General features: G+C 44.9%; 1 protein-coding gene across 1 annotated transcript in view; it reads right to left on the bottom strand.

The window, feature by feature from the left end:
- The window catches only part of LOC118368535 (ribosomal protein S6 kinase 2 alpha), a 114,742-nt gene that overhangs the window by 84,006 nt on the left and 12,915 nt on the right, over positions 1 to 17,821 (bottom strand). The window contains exon 2 of the mRNA XM_035752710.2: positions 16,086 to 16,133. Coding sequence (XP_035608603.1) covers positions 16,086 to 16,133 — 48 coding nt within the window. The remainder of the gene's footprint in view (positions 1 to 16,085; positions 16,134 to 17,821) is intronic.

Here is a 17,821-nt window from a genome sequence, read left to right on the forward strand (position 1 = left end):
TAGGATGGTCTCAAACAGAGCTCGTCCAGTTTATTCTCCAGTGACTACACGTTCGACAATAGAACGGAGGGCAGCGCCGGTTTATCCACTCGCCAAAGTCGTCTTGTCAGGCATCCCACACGACAGCCTCTGTGTCTTTCGCCACAGACTCAAAGTTCGAAACCCTCATCCAAATCGAGATTAGTGAACGCTGTTCTGATGTCCAGAGGCTATTTTCGTTCATAGGAGACGACGGCGGAAACATTATGTCCAGAAAAAAACAAAATAGCTCATTAACCGGCTGTTATTCCCTTCAGCGCCACAAAGCCATAGCATGTTCTCTCTGCTACCGCACAGCAAGCGGTAGCGCAGTGCCAAGTCTGGGACCGAAAGGCTCCTGAACATCTTCTACCCGCAAGCCATAAGACCGCTGAACAGTTAATCAAATGGCTACACAGACCATCTGCATTGACTCACTGGACTCCACTCACACATACTAGGCTGACACTCAAAACACATGCATATTGATGCCCCACACTTTCACATACGCTGCTGCCACTCTGTTCATTATTTATTCTGAATGCCTAGTCACTTTTACCCCTACCGACATGTACATATTACCTCAATTTCCTCATACCCCTGCATATTGACTCATTACCGGTACTCTTTGTATATAGCTTCGTTGTGTTACCATTTCCTTTTTTAATTTAGCAAATTTTTCTTACTTTTTAACTCTGCATTGTCGGGAAAGGGCTCTTAAGCAAGCGTTTCATGGTAAAGTTGATTTATTCTGCGCATGCGAAAAATTTGATTCCATTTAGTGACACACAACGGGCTGCTAACTGGGGACTTCCATTATGAATGCAGGCTTGGATTATTTCCAGAGTTAACATCCATCCACATGGCCCCCCACAGGAGACCCAGAGGTCAGTGAGAAAATCATATAATCTCCAATCCCCCACCTACACACACAATCAACCCATCATACTTTAAATATTTAATCACTAACAGAATGTCTCAATGCAAAAACACCCATATGGGGAGCGCTTTCCGGAGCCAAATTGTAAAGACGTTTATACATGCCAGGAAGACACACACAGACTCGAGGACGCACAGACGCAAAGCTAATCCTGATGGAGACAATTCAGTGGAAATTCTGTGGAACGTGGGATCACAACCTGCTCGGTTTTGTATACTCTAATCCCAATGTGGAGAGGCAGGCACTCCAGAGGCCCCCCCGTTGACACTGCTGAGCAAACTGCCACAAAATGGGCCAGGCTGCTGCAAAAAATGTTTGGCACTGCGCCACGGCCCACGTGCATTTCTATATGCTGTGTGACCTCAAAGGGCTCTCACTTGACTGGTGGAAAGTGATATCAAAAAGGCCCGGCTCTTCCTAAACTGCAGCAGGCAGCCAAGCCTTAAAAACACAGCCAGTGTCCGGCTAGCAGAGCCAATCGAAACTAAAAACCCATTACACCACATTAGGAACTTTACTAATCTAATTGTCACCAATGGAAAAATCATTACCACCCCAAAGCCCCCTCCACGCCTGAAAGGTATGACTGAAAGTCAGAGATGCACATGCACCCACACACACAGACAAAACACTTTGGTGGGGATGGCATTCCCCACCTTTTACTAAGCAACTAAGGGCTCCCGAGTGGCGCAGCGGTCTAAGACACTGTATCGCTGTGCTAGAGGCATCACTACAGACCCTGGTTTGATCCCGGGCTGTATAAAATCAAATTTTAGTCACGTGCGCCGATTACAACAGGTCTATCAATGTCAACAGTGAAGAGGCGACTCCGGGATGCTGGCCTTCTAGGCAGAGTTCGTCTGTCCAGTGTCTGTTCTTTTGCCCATCTTTTATTTTTATTGGCCAGTCTGAGATATGGCTTTTTCTTTGCAACTCTGCCTAGAGTCACCTCTTCGCTGTTGACATTGAGAATGGTGTTTTGCAGGTACTATTTAATGAAGTTGCCAGTTGAGGCCTTGTGAGGCGTCTGTTTCTCAACTAGACACACATGTACTTGTCCTCTTGCTCAGTTGTGCACCTGGGCCTTCCACTCTTTCTATTCTGGTAAGTTTGCACTGTTCTGTGAAAGGAGTAGTACACAGCGTTGTACGAGATATTCAGTTTCTTGGCAATTTCTCGCATGGAATAGCCTTCATTTATCAAAACAAGAATAACCGGACCAGTTTCAGAAGGGCTTGGTTTCTAGCCATTTTGAGCATGTAATTGAACACACAAATGCTGACGCTACAGATAATCAACTAGTCTAAAGAAGGCCAGGTGTATTGCTTCATTAATCAGCATCAACAGTTTAATGATCAATTTGCTTTTTCAAAATTATAAACTTGGATTAGCTAACAACGTGCCATTGGAACACAGGAGCGATGGTTGCTGATAATGGGCCTCCGTAGATATTCCATAAATAAATCAGCCTTTTCCAGCTACAATAGTCATTTACAACATTAATGTCTACACTGTATTTCTGATCAATTTGATGTTCTTTTAAAATGGACAAAAAAAACTAAAAAGTTATTTTCAAAGTGACCCCAAAATCTTGAACGGTAGTGTAGTTGTTTCTTTTGTCCAGGTTGGGAAAGGGCAGTGTGGAGTGCAATGGAGATTGCATCATCTGTGGATCTGTTGGGGCAGTATGCAAATTGAAGTGGGTCTAGGGTTTCTGGGATGATGGTGTTGATGTGAGCCATGACCAGCCTTTCAAAACACTTCATGGCTACAGACGTGTGTGCTACGTACGTGTCGGTAGTCTTTTAGGCAGGTTACTATGGTGGTCTGCTTAAAAACAGGGAGAGGTTGAAAATGTCAGTGAAGACACTTTCCAGTTGGTCAGGACATGCTCGCAATACACATCCTGGTAATCGGTCTGGCCCTGTGGCCTTGTGAATGTTGACCTGTTTAAAAGGTCTTACTCACATTGGCTGCGGAGAGCGTGATCACACAGTCTTCCGGTACAGTTGGTGCTCTCATACATGTCTCAGTGTTATTTGCCTCAAAGCGAGCATAGAAGTAGCTTAGCTTGTCTGGTAGGCTCGTGTCATTGGGCAGTTCTCGGCTGTGCTTCTCTTTGTAGTCTAACGGTTTGCAAGCCCTGCCCCATTCGACGAGCATCAGAGACGGTGTAGTACGATTTGATCTTAGCCCTGTATTGACGCTTTGCCTGTTTGATTCGTCAAAGGGCATAGCGGGATTTCTTATCAGCTTCCAGGTTAGAGTCGCGCTCCTTGAAAGAGGCAGGTCTAGATTTTAGCTCAGTGCGGATGCTGCCTGTAATCCATGGCTTCTGGTTGGGGTATGTACGTACAGTCATTGTGGGGACGACGTCATCAATGCACTTATTGGTGAAGCCAATGACTGATGGTGTACTCAATGCCATCGGAGGAATACTGGATCATATTCCAGTCTGTGCTAGAAAAACAGTCCTGTAGTTTAGCATCTGCTTCCTCTGACCACTTTTTTATTGATCTAGTCACTGGTGCTTCCTGCTTTCATTTTTGCTTGTAAGCAGGTATCAGGAGTATAGAATTATGGTCAGATATGCCAAATGGAGGGAGAGGGAGATCTTTGTATAAGTCTCTGTGTGTGGAGTATAGGTGGTCCAGAGTTCTTTTTCCTCTGGTTGCACATTTAACATGCTGCTAGAAATGTAGTATAATGGATTTAAGTTTCCCTGCATTAAAGTCCCCAGCTACTAGGAGTGAGTGTTTTCTTGTTTGCCTACAGTACTTCCGGGTTGGAGCGAGCGGTCGCATCCGCATTTCGCTCCGCAGGTAGTATAACTTTTTCATTACATTTCATTATAGTACAACGGTTTGATTTGTCTAATCTTAGCAATTTCTTCTTAGCTAGCTACATAGCAGTCTTTGTATCAAAGATAATTGCGTAATTATCGTATTTCGTCGTCCTAACGTAGTCTTCACTGCTCTGCCCAGCAGCTAGCCAGCTAGCAAACGTCCACCGATTAGCAGCACTGTAGAAACTATTGCACTCAACTGAACGACTTGATTAGTGTAGTATTAGCTAGCTACATAGCTGTCTTTGCTGTCTTCGTATCCAAGATAATTGTGTAGTCTTAGAGTGATTATCTTAATTTACCGAGGTTAGCTAGCCAGCTATTTGTCGTCCTTAACGTAGGAGACACTGCTAGCTAGCCAACAGCTAGCCAACGTCTTCCGAATAGAACTCAACAACCCGGTCGCATTCCGCTTCGCTCCACAGGTAGTATCACATTTTCATTGAATTTAATTACAGTACAACGGTTTGATTTGTTTGATCGTAGCTAGCTACATAGCCATCTTTGTATCAAAGATAATTGTGTAGTCTAGAGCGATTTTCTAGGTTAGCTAGCCAGCTATTGTCGTTCTTTTAACGCAACGTAACGTAATCAACACTGCTAGCTAGCCATCTAGCCCCGAATAGCAGCACTGTAGAAACTATGACACTCAACGGAACGACTTGATTAGTGTAGTGTCAACAACGCAGCCACTGCCAGCTAGCCTACAAAGTCAACAACGCAGCCACTGCCAGCTAGCCTACTTCAGCAGTACTGTATCATTTTAATCATTTTAGTCAATAAGATTCTTGCTACGTAAGCTTAACTTTCTGAACATTCGAGACGTGTAGTCCACTTGTCATTCCAATCCCCTTTGCATTAGCGTAGCCTCTTCTGTAGCCTGTCAACTATGTGTCTGTCTATCCCTGTTCTCTCCTCTCTGCACAGACCATACAAACGCTCCACACCGCGTGGCTGCGGCCACCCTAATCTGGTGGTCCCAGCGCGCACGACCCACGTGGAGTTCCTCTGGAACTGCCGATCTGCGGCCAACAAGGCAGAGTTCATCTCAGCCTATGCCTCCCTCGACTTCTTGGCACTGACGGAAACATGGATCACCACAGATAACACTGCCACTCCTACTGCTCTCTCTTCGTCCGCCCACGTGTTCTCGCACACCCCGAGAGCTTCTGGTCAGCGGGGTGGTGGCACCGGGATCCTCATCTCTCCCAAGTGGTCATTCTCTCTTTCTCCCCTTACCCATCTGTCTATCGCCTCCTTTGAATTCCATGCTGTCACAGTTACCAGCCCTTTCAAGCTTAACATCCTTATCATTTATCGCCCTCCAGGTTCCCTCAGAGTTCATCAATGAGCTTGATGCCTTGATAAGTTCCTTTCCTGAGGACGGCTCACCTCTCACAGTTCTGGGCGACTTTAACCTCCCCACGTCTACCTTTGACTCATTCCTCTCTGCCTCCTTCTTTCCACTCCTCTCCTCTTTTGACCTCACCCTCTCACCTTCCCCCCCTACTCACAAGGCAGGCAATACGCTCGACCTCATCTTTACTAGATGCTGTTCTTCCACTAACCTCATTACAACTCCCCTCCAAGTCTCCGACCACTACCTTGTATCCTTTTCCCTCTCGCACTCATCCAACACTTCCCACATTGCCCCTACTCGGATGGTATCGCGCCGTCCCAACCTTCGCTCTCTCCCCCGCTACTCTCTCCTCTTCCATCCCATCATCTCTTCCCTCTGCTCAAACCTTCTCCAACCTATCTCCTGATTCTGCCTCCTCAACCCTCCTCTCCTCCCTTTCTGCATCCTTTGACTCTCTATGCCCCCTATCCTCCAGGCCGGCTCGGTCCTCCCCTCCCGCTCCGTGGCTCGACGACTCATTGCGAGCTCACAGAACAGGGCTCCGGGCAGCCGAGCGGAAATGGAGGAAAACTCACCTCCCTGCGGACCTGGCATCCTTTCGCTCCCTCCTCTCTACATTTTCCTCTTCTGTCTCTGCTGCGAAAGCCACTTTCTACCATTCTAAATTCCAAGCTTCTGCCTCTAACCCTAGGAAGCTCTTTGCCACCTTCTCCTCCCTCCTGAATCCTCCTCCCTCTCTGCAGATGACTTCGTCAACCATTTTGAAAAGAAGGTCGACGACATCCGATCCTCGTTTGCTAAGTCAAACGACACCGCTGGTTCTGCTCACACTGCCCTACCCTGTGCTCTGACCTCTTTCTCCCCTCTCTCTCCAGATGAAATCTCGCGTCTTGTGACGGCCGGCCGGCCGCCCAACAACCTTCCCGCTTGACCCTATCCCCTCCTCTCTTCTCCAGACCATTTCCGGAGACCTTCTCCCTTACCTCACCTCGCTCATCAACTCATCCCTGACCGCTGGCTACGTCCCTTCCGTCTTCAAGAGAGCGAGAGTTGCACCCCTTCTGAAAAAAACCTACACTCGATCCCTCCGATGTCAACAACTACAGACCAGTATCCCTTCTTTCTTTTCTCTCCAAATCTCTTGAACGTGCCGTCCTTGGCCAGCTCTCCCGCTATCTCTCTCAGAATGACCTTCTTGATCCAAATCAGTCAGGTTTCAAGACTAGTCATTCAACTGAGACTGCTCTTCTCTGTATCACGGAGGCGCTCCGCACTGCTAAAGCTAACTCTCTCTCCTCTGCTCTCATCCTTCTAGACCTATCGGCTGCCTTCGATACTGTGAACCATCAGATCCTCCTCTCCACCCTCTCCGAGTTGGGCATCTCCGGCGCGGCCCACGCTTGGATTGCGTCCTACCTGACAGGTCGCTCCTACCAGGTGGCGTGGCGAGAATCTGTCTCCTCACCACGCGCTCTCACCACTGGTGTCCCCAGGGCTCTGTTCTAGGCCCTCTCCTATTCTCGCTATACACCAAGTCACTTGGCTCTGTCATAACCTCACATGGTCTCTCCTATCATTGCTATGCAGACGACACACAATTAATCTTCTCCTTTCCTCCTTCTGATAACCAGGTGGTGAATCGCATCTCTGCATGTCTGGCAGACATATCAGTGTGGATGACGGATCACCACCTCAAGCTGAACCTCGGCAAGACGGAGCTGCTCTTCCTCCCGGGAAGGACTGCCCGTTCCATGATCTCGCCATCACGGTTGACAACTCCATTGTGTCCTCCTCCCAGAGCGCTAAGAACCTTGGCGTGATCCTGGACAACACCCTGTCGTTCTCAACTAACATCAAGGCGGTGGCCCGTTCCTGTAGGTTCATGCTCTACAACATCCGCAGAGTACGACCCTGCCTCACACAGGAAGCGGCGCAGGTCCTAATCCAGGCACTTGTCATCTCCCATCTGGATTACTGCAACTCGCTGTTGGCTGGGCTCCCTGCCTGTGCCATTAAACCCCTACAACTCATCCAGAACGCCGCAGCCCGTCTGGTGTTCAACCTTCCCAAGTTCTCTCACGTCACCCCGCTCCTCCGCTCTGGACTGGCTTCCAGTTGAAGCTCGCATCCGCTACAAGACCATGGTGCTTGCCTACGGAGCTGTGAGGGGAACGGCACCTCAGTACCTCCAGGCTCTGATCAGGCCCTACACCCAAACAAGGGCACTGCGTTCATCCACCTCTGGCCTGCTCGCCTCCCTACCACTGAGGAAGTACAGTTCCCGCTCAGCCCAGTCAAAACTGTTCGCTGCTCTGGCCCCCAATGGTGGAACAAACTCCCTCACGACGCCAGGACAGCGGAGTCAATCACCACCTTCCGGAGACACCTGAAACCCCACCTCTTTAAGGAATACCTAGGATAGGATAAGTAATCCTTCTCACCCCCCCCTCCCCTTTTAAGATTTAGATGCACTATTGTAAAGTGACTGTTCCACTGGATGTCATAAGGTGAATGCACCAATTTGTAAGTCGCTCTGGATAAGAGCGTCTGCTAAATGACTTAAATGTAAATGTTAAATGTACAGTGGAATACAGGTCATTAAATGCAGTCTTAGTGCCAGCCTCTGACTGTGGTGGTATGTAAACAGCTACAAAGAATACAGATAAACTCTCGGTAGGTAGTGGTCTACAGCTTATCATGAGATCCTCAGGCGAGCAATAGCTCGAGACTTACTTAGATATCGTACACCGCCGCCCCTTGTCTTACCAGACGCCACTGTTCTATCCTGCCAGTACATTGTATAACCGTGAAGCATAAGATGTCTCGGAGGACCTGAGCCCTAGGACCATGCCCCAGGACTACCTGACATGATGGCTCCTCACTGTCCCCAGTCCACCTGGCCATGCTGCTGCTCCAGTTTCAACTGTTCTGCCTTACTATTATTTGACCATGCTGGTCATTTATGAACATCTTGGCCATGTTCTGTTATAATCTCCACCCGGCACAGCCAGAAGAGGACTGGCCACCCCACATAGCCTGGTTCCTCTCTAGGTTTCTTCCTAGGTTTTGGCCTTTCTAGGGAGTTTTTCCTAGCCACCGTGCTTCTACACCTGCATTGCTTGCTGTTTGGGGTTTTAGCTGGGTTTCTGTACAGCACTTTGAGATATCAGCTGATGTACGAAGGGCTATATAAATAAAATTTGATTGATTGATTGATTGATGTTAGTTTTTAATGTATCTTCTGCGTCGGGCTCGTCAGAGTCATGAAAGGAAAAAGAAGAATCTGCTAGTCCGTGGTGAGTAATCGCAGTCCTGATGTCGAGAAGTTACTTTCGGTCATAAGAGACCCTATAGGGTGGCGCACAATTAGCCCAGCGCCGTCCTGGTTAGGATTTGGGCGGTCTAGGCCGTCATTGTAAATAAGAATTAGTTCTTAACTGACTTGCCTAGTTAAATAAAGGTTAAACAAATAAAAATACACTGCTTGGTATATTTGTCCTTAGATTCTACCAACAAGCTGGTACGCAATTAACCTATAACAACTTGTGTCTTATACGAGTTGAACAGCCTTGAAGTAAAGTACAGCCTGTTGTTAGTTTTCCTTCAACAATAGAACAGGATGCTAGTGTTCCTGAGCCACAATATCAGCTACATCGCATTATTCAACTGAGAAAGGAACTTTCCCCCCCCATCTTCTTGACCCCTTGTAGACCTGATCAAATATTAATACAACCGCATCTTTACAAAAGAGGTTTCGTGTTCTCTCGGGTACATCCACTGTAAAGATAACCTGAGACAGAAACCTTAGGGGTGAGATAGAAACTTTAGTAGTAATAGTAGAAATCTTAAGTGAAACTCCAAAGGTCACCTTGACACAGATTAAGTTTAGTGCAGAATTTTAAAAGCATGCACACTGGTGCTTTTTAGTCCAGGACTAGGATTAATCTGTGTCCGGGAAACTGGCCCTAGAAGTTCAAAAATATTTTTTTTAATCTAGCAATACCTAATCCCAAATCCAAACACATTCCAGTCGATGGGTTCATTTTGAACCCACAAGACGACCGTTCTTTATAGCACCTTTAAAATGAAAACCCCAAAGGGGATTTACACCAAAATGCCAGCCAGACATGGCGACATATTTAAAACTGCCTTGTCACAGAGAAGTATTTCCTCTCGACTCACTAAGTGGGCGTGTGTGTGTGTTTTCGTTTTACCACACTTCTGAAGACCAGAAGTCTTTAAAAAAAAAATAGTAAGCAAAGAAGCCAAGTGAGGACATTTGGCTGGTCCTAAAAAAAATGAAAAAGGATATTTTAGGCTTAGGGTTATGTTTAGGGTTAGAACTAGGAGTTAAAGTTAGGGTTAAGGGAAAATAGGATTTTGAATGGGAATCAATTGTTGGTCGTCAAAAAGTATAGTAATACACAAGTGTGTGTGTGCGAGCGCGTTTTACAGGAAGGTCCCTGGTTTGAATCCTTGAGCCGACTAGATGAGAAATCTGTTAATATGCCCATGAGCAGGGAACTTGACCCCAATTTCTCCTGTAAGTCGCTCTGGATAAGAGTGTCTGCTAAACAACTCAATCAAATCAAATCCGGAATAATTCAATTATGAGCCTATTTCAGCACAGCCTGGGTTGTCATTGGCACCGTCTTTTATTGAATACCATGAAAACAAAGCCAGCCAGCTATACCAAGCAACAGACCAACCCTGCAGCTAAACACACAGCGCAGCTGTGTTAAGATGTATTTTCTCAAAAGAATGATATTGTTGCAATCACACTTCATTGTATTTTTAAAAAGCAGCATTTTTTCTCTGTAGTAAATATCCCCTAAAATATTACTCAATATGCATTAGCTATGCCAACTTTACATCAAATTCCACAATTCCACGCTGTCTCTTCAGTCCTGCTACAGAGAAAATGGCTAGGTAATATAATTTGCTGCTCAGATAGGGCTTTTCACTTGAGTGGCCCAGACCTCAGACTGCTCATTTCCCAATCTCCCATCAGATGTCATGTCTTAATTGCCTCTATTGCACGAGAAAAAAAACTCCTTAAATCATTTTAAGTTACAGGAGAGAGATACATTTGAAATCCTTCTAAAGCTTATTTGGCACAACTCTCAGAGAGGAAAGGACTAGGCCATGAGTTTTTCCAGACCCATTGTCCAGACCAGGAGTTTCTCCTGGTTACAAAATATGGTCAGTAAAAAAACCTTGCTCTAATTGTGACCATCATTGTGCCCTTGCTCTAACTTTTATGCCCATCATTAGCCAACCAACAAATTGGCAAACTGGGCACGAGGAAGCACAGGAGTGATTTTAGAACAATATATCTCTACTGTCCACTGCCTTTGACACCATGAGAAACAGATCCTCCTCGCCAACCTCTCATGGCTGGGCATCTCAGGGTCTGCACTCTTGGTTTACTGCTCTACTTGGCAGGACTCTCCTACCAGGTGGTGGAGAGGGTCCCTGTCTGCACCATGTGGTCTCATTACTGGTGTCCCTCAGGGCTCGGTACTAGGTTCTCTCTTGTTCCGTTTTGGGCATAGTCTCTTGATTCTCACATGGATAATCGTGTCTGTTAAATGACAAAACTAACATCTAAAATGGTAGCTTGCATGTTTCCATGCATTTCACTTTCAGATATCAAAGAGCTCTATATCCATGTTAACATGCTCTGCACCAACAACTCCTTACTATAGTGTGGGCTACCAACAGGAATCAAGCTTAAGCCCAAGGAGCAACAACAGAAGGCTGCCCACCTTTCCTGTGTGCCATTTGTTCCATTAACAGGCTGGGGGGGGGGGGTGTGGGAGAGACAACGGAGGGCCAATTAGTTATGAAAATGGGACGGTGTGGCTAAGTGTGATGGTGTGAAAGTGTAGACGAGTCATTATAGACCTTTCACTTACCACTACTCTAGGCCTAGGGATAATTACCCAGTCTTCCTTTCCCGAGCCTAATTCACACAAGGGCCAACCGCAACAATACTGGGCTGTCTTGGATCATTTATTTTCATATCGTTTTTTCCAACATGGTTCCAGCAACTATGATGGGTGCGTAACCAGGCCAGCCCAGTACAGCTACGCTTGGCTCAGTATTGTGAAAAGTATAGCTGCCTGGGATTCCTGGATCTAGAGCTATTTATTCCATATGTTGTCCCTGTGGAGGGCCAGGCATGAGGGAGCCGGGTATGCTTAATGGGATGCATTATCGGACTGGTTCATTCTAACAGGTTTCCCATTGATCTCGCCCACGCTCCCGTTACAGGATGGTGCCTTTAGTCTGGATGATCATCTGTCCCCGACATCAAGACTGGATATTCATCCATGCGTCTTGATATGGGCAATTCCATGGTAACGGAATTGTGCTGACACCACAGACATTAAAGTGTGCCATATTGCAGAATTAATCTGAATGGGACCAACAACAACAAAAATCACGAAGGATCATAGTGAAAGATGCCGTAACTAGCAAAATATCATGGTTGATGTAGTCGTTTTCATCCTGCCGGAGAGAGTCAACCTTAATATGGAGCCTCCTCTTTTTTGGCTATTGAACTACACTAAGTGAATTGGATTTACAACCAGTTACAGAATTGCAGGAACAGAATTTCATCATGGGTCCCTGATCTGTACTAAAAAGAAATGCATAATGATGGATATTACTCTTCATGGTGACGTATCCTAAATTAGTAAACAAAAAGGCAATATCCTCCTTTGCATACTTGGGTATTATTCTACAAACTGGCTATTTTAATGAGCTCGGCCCCGAAACAAGACCAAATTTGATTGGTTCAGATTTTGTCCAGTCCTGGCCAATCATAGACGTCTATGTTTCGCAAGTTTGGACAGCACAGTAGTGCTTTGTAAAGTACAATAGAATATAGTTCACTACAGTACAGTAGAGTTCAGTACAGTATCCTCAACTCACCTGTGCTCTGCACATAGACGTCTAAGATTGGTTAAGATCTGGTTCGGTCTAAACGTCTATATTTGGGCCAAATCAAGGCCAGTCAAATCAACATCTGTGGACCTTGCAATTAAAGCAGGTCCGGACCATACCAAAAACAATTCTGTGGACGTTGAAATCGAGGCCAGTGCAGAATGACCAAATTTCCACTACTTTTGAACGTCCGCGGAGGTCTGGGATCGGTAAGGATGCTGGTTACAGTAAATGGAAAGCGAGGGGGCTCATGGGTGGAAAGCGAGAGAAGGGGAGAAGAGGCAGAGAGAGCGGGAGGGAGGGGTTGTCCAGAATGTTTTAACACTTGCTTTGACCACCAGATAAAAGAGTATGAACACTGTAATGGGCTAAACATAACAATATGGAGGTGGAAGGGAGGACTGTAGGAGGTGACCCAACTGTGGTTTGTGACCATTTCCCATTGTAGATCATTCAATTGCAGTAATTGTTAGTTTTTTCAGAAATTCTGTAAAATATGTTAACAGAATTGAGTTTTAAATGACTTAATTCATAAACCAAATAGATCTCAGTAAAAACACTAACTAATTGGTAGGTCTACCAATTACTTCTCAACGTTCATTATCCTCCCTCTTCACGAGGGAGCAGAATTAGGAAACATCTTCAAGATACACTACATGACCAAAAGGATGGGGACACCTGCTCGAACATCTCATCCGAAAATCATGGGCATTAATATGGTGTGTGTGTGTGTGTCCCCTTTGCTGCTATAACAGCCTCCACTCCTCTGGGAAGGCTTTCCACTAGATGTGGAACATTGCTGCAGGGAACTGCTTCCATTCAGCCACAAGAGCATTACGGAGGTTGGGCACTGATGTTGGCTGATTAGGTCTGGTTCACAGTCAGCGTTCCAATTCATATCAAAGGTGTTTGATGGGGTTGAGGTCAGGGATCTGTGCAGGCCAGTCAAGATCTTCCACACCGTTCAACAAACCATTTCCGTGTGGACCTCGTTTTGTGCACGGGGGCGTTGTTATGCTAAAACAGGAAAGGGCGTTCCTCAAACAGTTGCCACAAAGTTGGAAGCACACCTAGAAGGTTATTGTATGCTGTAGCATCATTGTATGCTGTAGTGCAAACCCGTACAATGAAAAACAGCCCCAGACCACTATTCTTCAACCACCTAACTTCAGTTGGCACTACGCATCGGGGCAGGTAGCATTCTCCAGGCTGTATCACATCCGGCCATGATTGGGAGTCCCATAGAGCGGCACACAATTGGCCCAGGTAGGTCATCATAAATTTGAATTTGTTCTTAGACTTGAGTTTTTATTTTTTATTAAAAAGTTAAATGAAAAATAAATTATCCTGGCATCCGCCAAACCCAGATTCGCCCGTCCGGACTGCCAGATAGTGAAGCATGATTCATCACTCCAGAGAACGCATTTCGCCTGCTCCAGAGTCCAATTGCGGCGAGCTTTATGCCACTTCAACCGACGCTCGGCATTGCGCATGGTGATCTTAAGCTTGTGTGCGGCTGCTCGGCCACGGAAACCCATTTCACGAAGCTCCCGACAAACAGTTATTGTTCTGACGAGGCTTCCAGAGGCAGTTTGGTACTCTGTAGTGAGTGTTCCAACTGAGGATTTTAATTTTATTTTATTTTGCGGTGCGTGCTTGAGCACTATGCGGCCCCATTCTGAGAGTTTGTGTGGCTTACCACTTCGCTGCTGAGCCGGTTGCTGCTCCTAGACGTTTCCACATCACAATAACAGCACTTATAGTTCACTGGGACAGCTTCAGCAGGACAGAAATTTGTAGAACTGACTTGTTGGAAAGGTGGCACCCTATGACTGTGCCACGTTGAAACGCACGGAGCTCTTCAGTAAGGCCTTTGATTAATTCTATATATGCCCTGATTTCTCTAAACATAAAATAAGCTTTCATTTGACATACACCTATGAACTTCACATTGATGCTCATGGGTCCTTTTACATGGAAATGTCCATATCCAATCAATCAATACTAATTCTACCTGTATGTCAATTGATACTCCATTAAAAAATTAAATATATATATATTTTTTTTTTAAATCGCTCAATTCTATTGACTGCCCAATCTACCAATGTATACTACCGTTCAAAAGTTGAGTCACTTAGAAATGTACTAGTTAAAAAAAATAAAAAAATAAAAATGTTGTACATTAAAATAATCTCAAATTGATCCGAAACACATTGTCGATATTGTTAATGTTGTAAATGACTATTGTAGCTGGAAACAGTTGATTTTTTATGTAATATCTACATAGGCGTACAGAGGCACAGTATCAGCAACCATCACTCATGTGTTCCAATGGCACGTTGAGTTAGCTAATCCAAGTTTATAATTGTAACTGATCATTAAAAAAAAAAATGCAATTATATTAGCACAGCTCAAAACTGTTATCCTGTTGAAAGAAGCAATAAAACTGTCCTTTAGACCAGTTGAGTATCTGGAGCATCAGCATTTGTGGGTTCGATTACAGGCTCAAAATGGCCAGAAATAAAGCGCTTTCTTCTGAAATTCATCAGTCTATTCTTGTTCTGAGAAATGAAGGCCATTGTGTACCACTCCCTTCACAGAACAGCACAAACTGGCTCTAACCAGATTAGAAAGAACAGTGGGAGGCCCTGGTGCACAACTGAGCAAGAGGACAAGTACATTAGTGTCTAGTTTGAGAAACAGACGTCTCTCAAGTCCTCAACTGGCAGCTTCATCAAATAGTCCCCGCAAAGCACCCGTCTCAACGCCAACAGTGAAGAGACAACTCCGGGATGTTGGCAGTCTAGGCAGAGTTCCTCTATCCAGTGTCTGTGGTCTTTTGCCAATCTTAAACTTTTATTTTTATTGGCCAGTCTGAGATATGGCTTTTTCTTTGCAACTCTGCCTAAAAGGCCAGCATCCCGGAGTCGCCTCCTCACTGTTGACGCTGAGACTGGTGTTTTGCGGGTACTATTTAGTGACGCTGCCAGTTGACGACGTGTGAGGCGTCTGCATCCTTATTAGCATACTGCACACATAGCACTGATTTTCACAATACAACTGGCAATGTCTGAAAACCACTGGTGCATGACATCTTGGCAGGCTGTCATAGTCAGCCATGAAATCCATGCTGTTAGAAGAACACAAAATTAATTTCATAATGTCAATATGAAGATTCCTTGCAATCAATTAAATCCACTATTTCATGCAGCATGTTTCGTATGCAATAGGACTGCTCAGATTATCTGCAAGTTTCCCTGTCGATAAACAGTAGAATTTGGACAATAGATTGCCGTCTGTCAATCCACAGTAGTTCTGTGTAACTTCACATTGCGAAGTTCAGCTCAATCACAAGTCCCAACATATTCTCCTGAGATGAAAGAGAATTGCTCGGTTCTGCTCGTTTCTCTGCATGAATAAAAATAGGGGAAACAACTCAAAGAAACCAGAACGCTACATTTTCCTCTCGTACAGGACTGGAGAGGAATGGTGTGCCTGAGAGTTATCACATTTCAGTGAAAGCAGAAAAGGGTTTATTCGTCAAGCAGTGGGCTGACATGTAAACAATATGGAATGTGCAATGTTCAATTTACCTGAGAAACCCCTATTATATTAACCTCAACCAAATATTGTCAACCCACCCAGCCTCATTCTGACAGTCTTCAGCACATTGTCAATCGATCCTCTTTTAGGATTTCCAAATCCGCATAATAACGTACACACATATGCACACAAAACATATTCCTAGTGAGGAAAGTAGAAAAATAAATTACTAAAACAAAGTGGTCTTCAAGAGTTGTCTCTTCTTTACTGTGGTTTTGTTGAAATCAGCAGATTAGTTATTATTTGTGACGAGCGTTAGTCTTCTAGTTCGCACTTCCCCCATCTTTCCAGCACTGCGTCGTTTATTTGGTGGGCATGTGCGAGAGTGCGTGCGCGAGTACAAGATGTGATCAGAAGATCCCTCTTACCTTGTGCCCAGCAGGTGTGACCCCATCCTCCGTGACGCTTTGTCCATTCTGAAAAGAAACAAAGACAAAACACCGGTTCAGTGCCAAGATGGTTGCCGTGTACGAGACAAATAGCAACCTAGAGCATCCATAGTCATTACTGCTACTTTGCTCCTGAACTGACAAACCCAATAATCTACTGCAAACACTTTCCCCCCGTGGGTTTCGCCTGTTGAAAAGGCCGACCACTGTTATCGTCCAACAATGCATCTCGCGGAACCATTGCTAAGAGCCCTTTAAAGGAAACATGTTATCAGCCACATTATTATCAGTCTGCACATTATTTCCCAGAATGCACAGGATGGACCAGAGGCTAAAACACCGGATGAGATAATTGCTGTGTAGTTTCACAAGAGCAGACAATCTTTAAATGTCATGACGAGAAGGGAACCAAGGCATTTGAAGACCATTACTTGAGCCTTGCCACTTTCTAGTGAAATCGCACTGTCGTTAAGGCTAATAACCAATAAACAATAGTAACCATGTTTAAAAACTTCAGGTAGCTGGGGTGACAACAGGAGATGATGACGTGTAATTGACTAAATGTTTTGCCCTTAGCAGAATATATGGTGCAACAGTAGAGTTGTGCAATATCCAACTGCCACAGGTGATTAAAAGAGTATCTCTGGAGACGTTCAATCTAAAAACAAAATACAGAGGTGTCCGTTTCTTCTGAAGCATTGCTAAACAACCTTTCTCTTAACATAGCAGTCCGAATTTACTTTGCTATACAGTATATTGAGTTGGAAAAAACAGAACAGTCAAACGCACAAAGAAAGGGGTTTGGACTAGGACTAACAGATCCCCCCCACCACCTTCCTCCCGGTCTTGTCACAATGGAGAGCGAGGCGACGCTGAAGTCAGACTTCCTCTCCTACTCTTTTCCCTTGACGACAAAACACATTTATTTTCTTTTAACACACACAAAACGGCAGGCAGGCAGCAGCGCCAGCCAGGACATTGATTGGCCTTGAGTGGTGATAAAGTAGGGAAGAGAGCAGGGGGGAGAGATGAATGGCTTTTCTGAGGCACTTCCCTTGGTCTCAGGGAAGAAAACAATCTTTACTTGTCCACGATAGTCATCTCCTCACAGATCGATTAGTGCGTTGGGCTACACAATAAATGAACATAAAATGGAAATGTTTTGTTGAGTCAGTCTCAAAGGCTGCGTTTACACAGGCAGACCAATTCTGATATTTTCCATGAATTGGTCTTTGACAAATCAAAATCAGCTCTTTTTGCCAATAATTGGGCAAAAGACCAGAATTGGGCTGCATGTGTAATGGAAGCCAAAAGGACCAAGAGTGAGACATTACTGCTGTGGCCTCTGCTACAAATCAGGAGCTCAAGTTAGAAGTAGGATTACAGTAAAATGACAACTTGTTCGGCTATCAAGTCTAGGAAACTTAATAATGAACAATAAACAATTAATAAACAATAATGAGCTTCTCAAAACCAGCCTGAGGTTTTATTAGTGCAGAAGGCAGATCAATATTTTAGACTTTAAAATAAAATAAAAACACAGTGCAGTTCAACTACAAATGTATTTTATCTAGACAATGAGATTCTAGGAAGTGACGTGCCGTGCCTCACACCATTAGATTCACATCCATGGAGGTAGGATTTTTTTTTTTTTGCTCCAAATGTTAAAACTTTTTTTTATTATAAAATAAATAAAATAAATCACCACAACAAAA

Source organism: Oncorhynchus keta, chromosome 35 (genome assembly GCF_023373465.1).
Source record: "Oncorhynchus keta strain PuntledgeMale-10-30-2019 chromosome 35, Oket_V2, whole genome shotgun sequence".
NCBI classification, from domain to species: domain Eukaryota; kingdom Metazoa; phylum Chordata; class Actinopteri; order Salmoniformes; family Salmonidae; genus Oncorhynchus; species Oncorhynchus keta.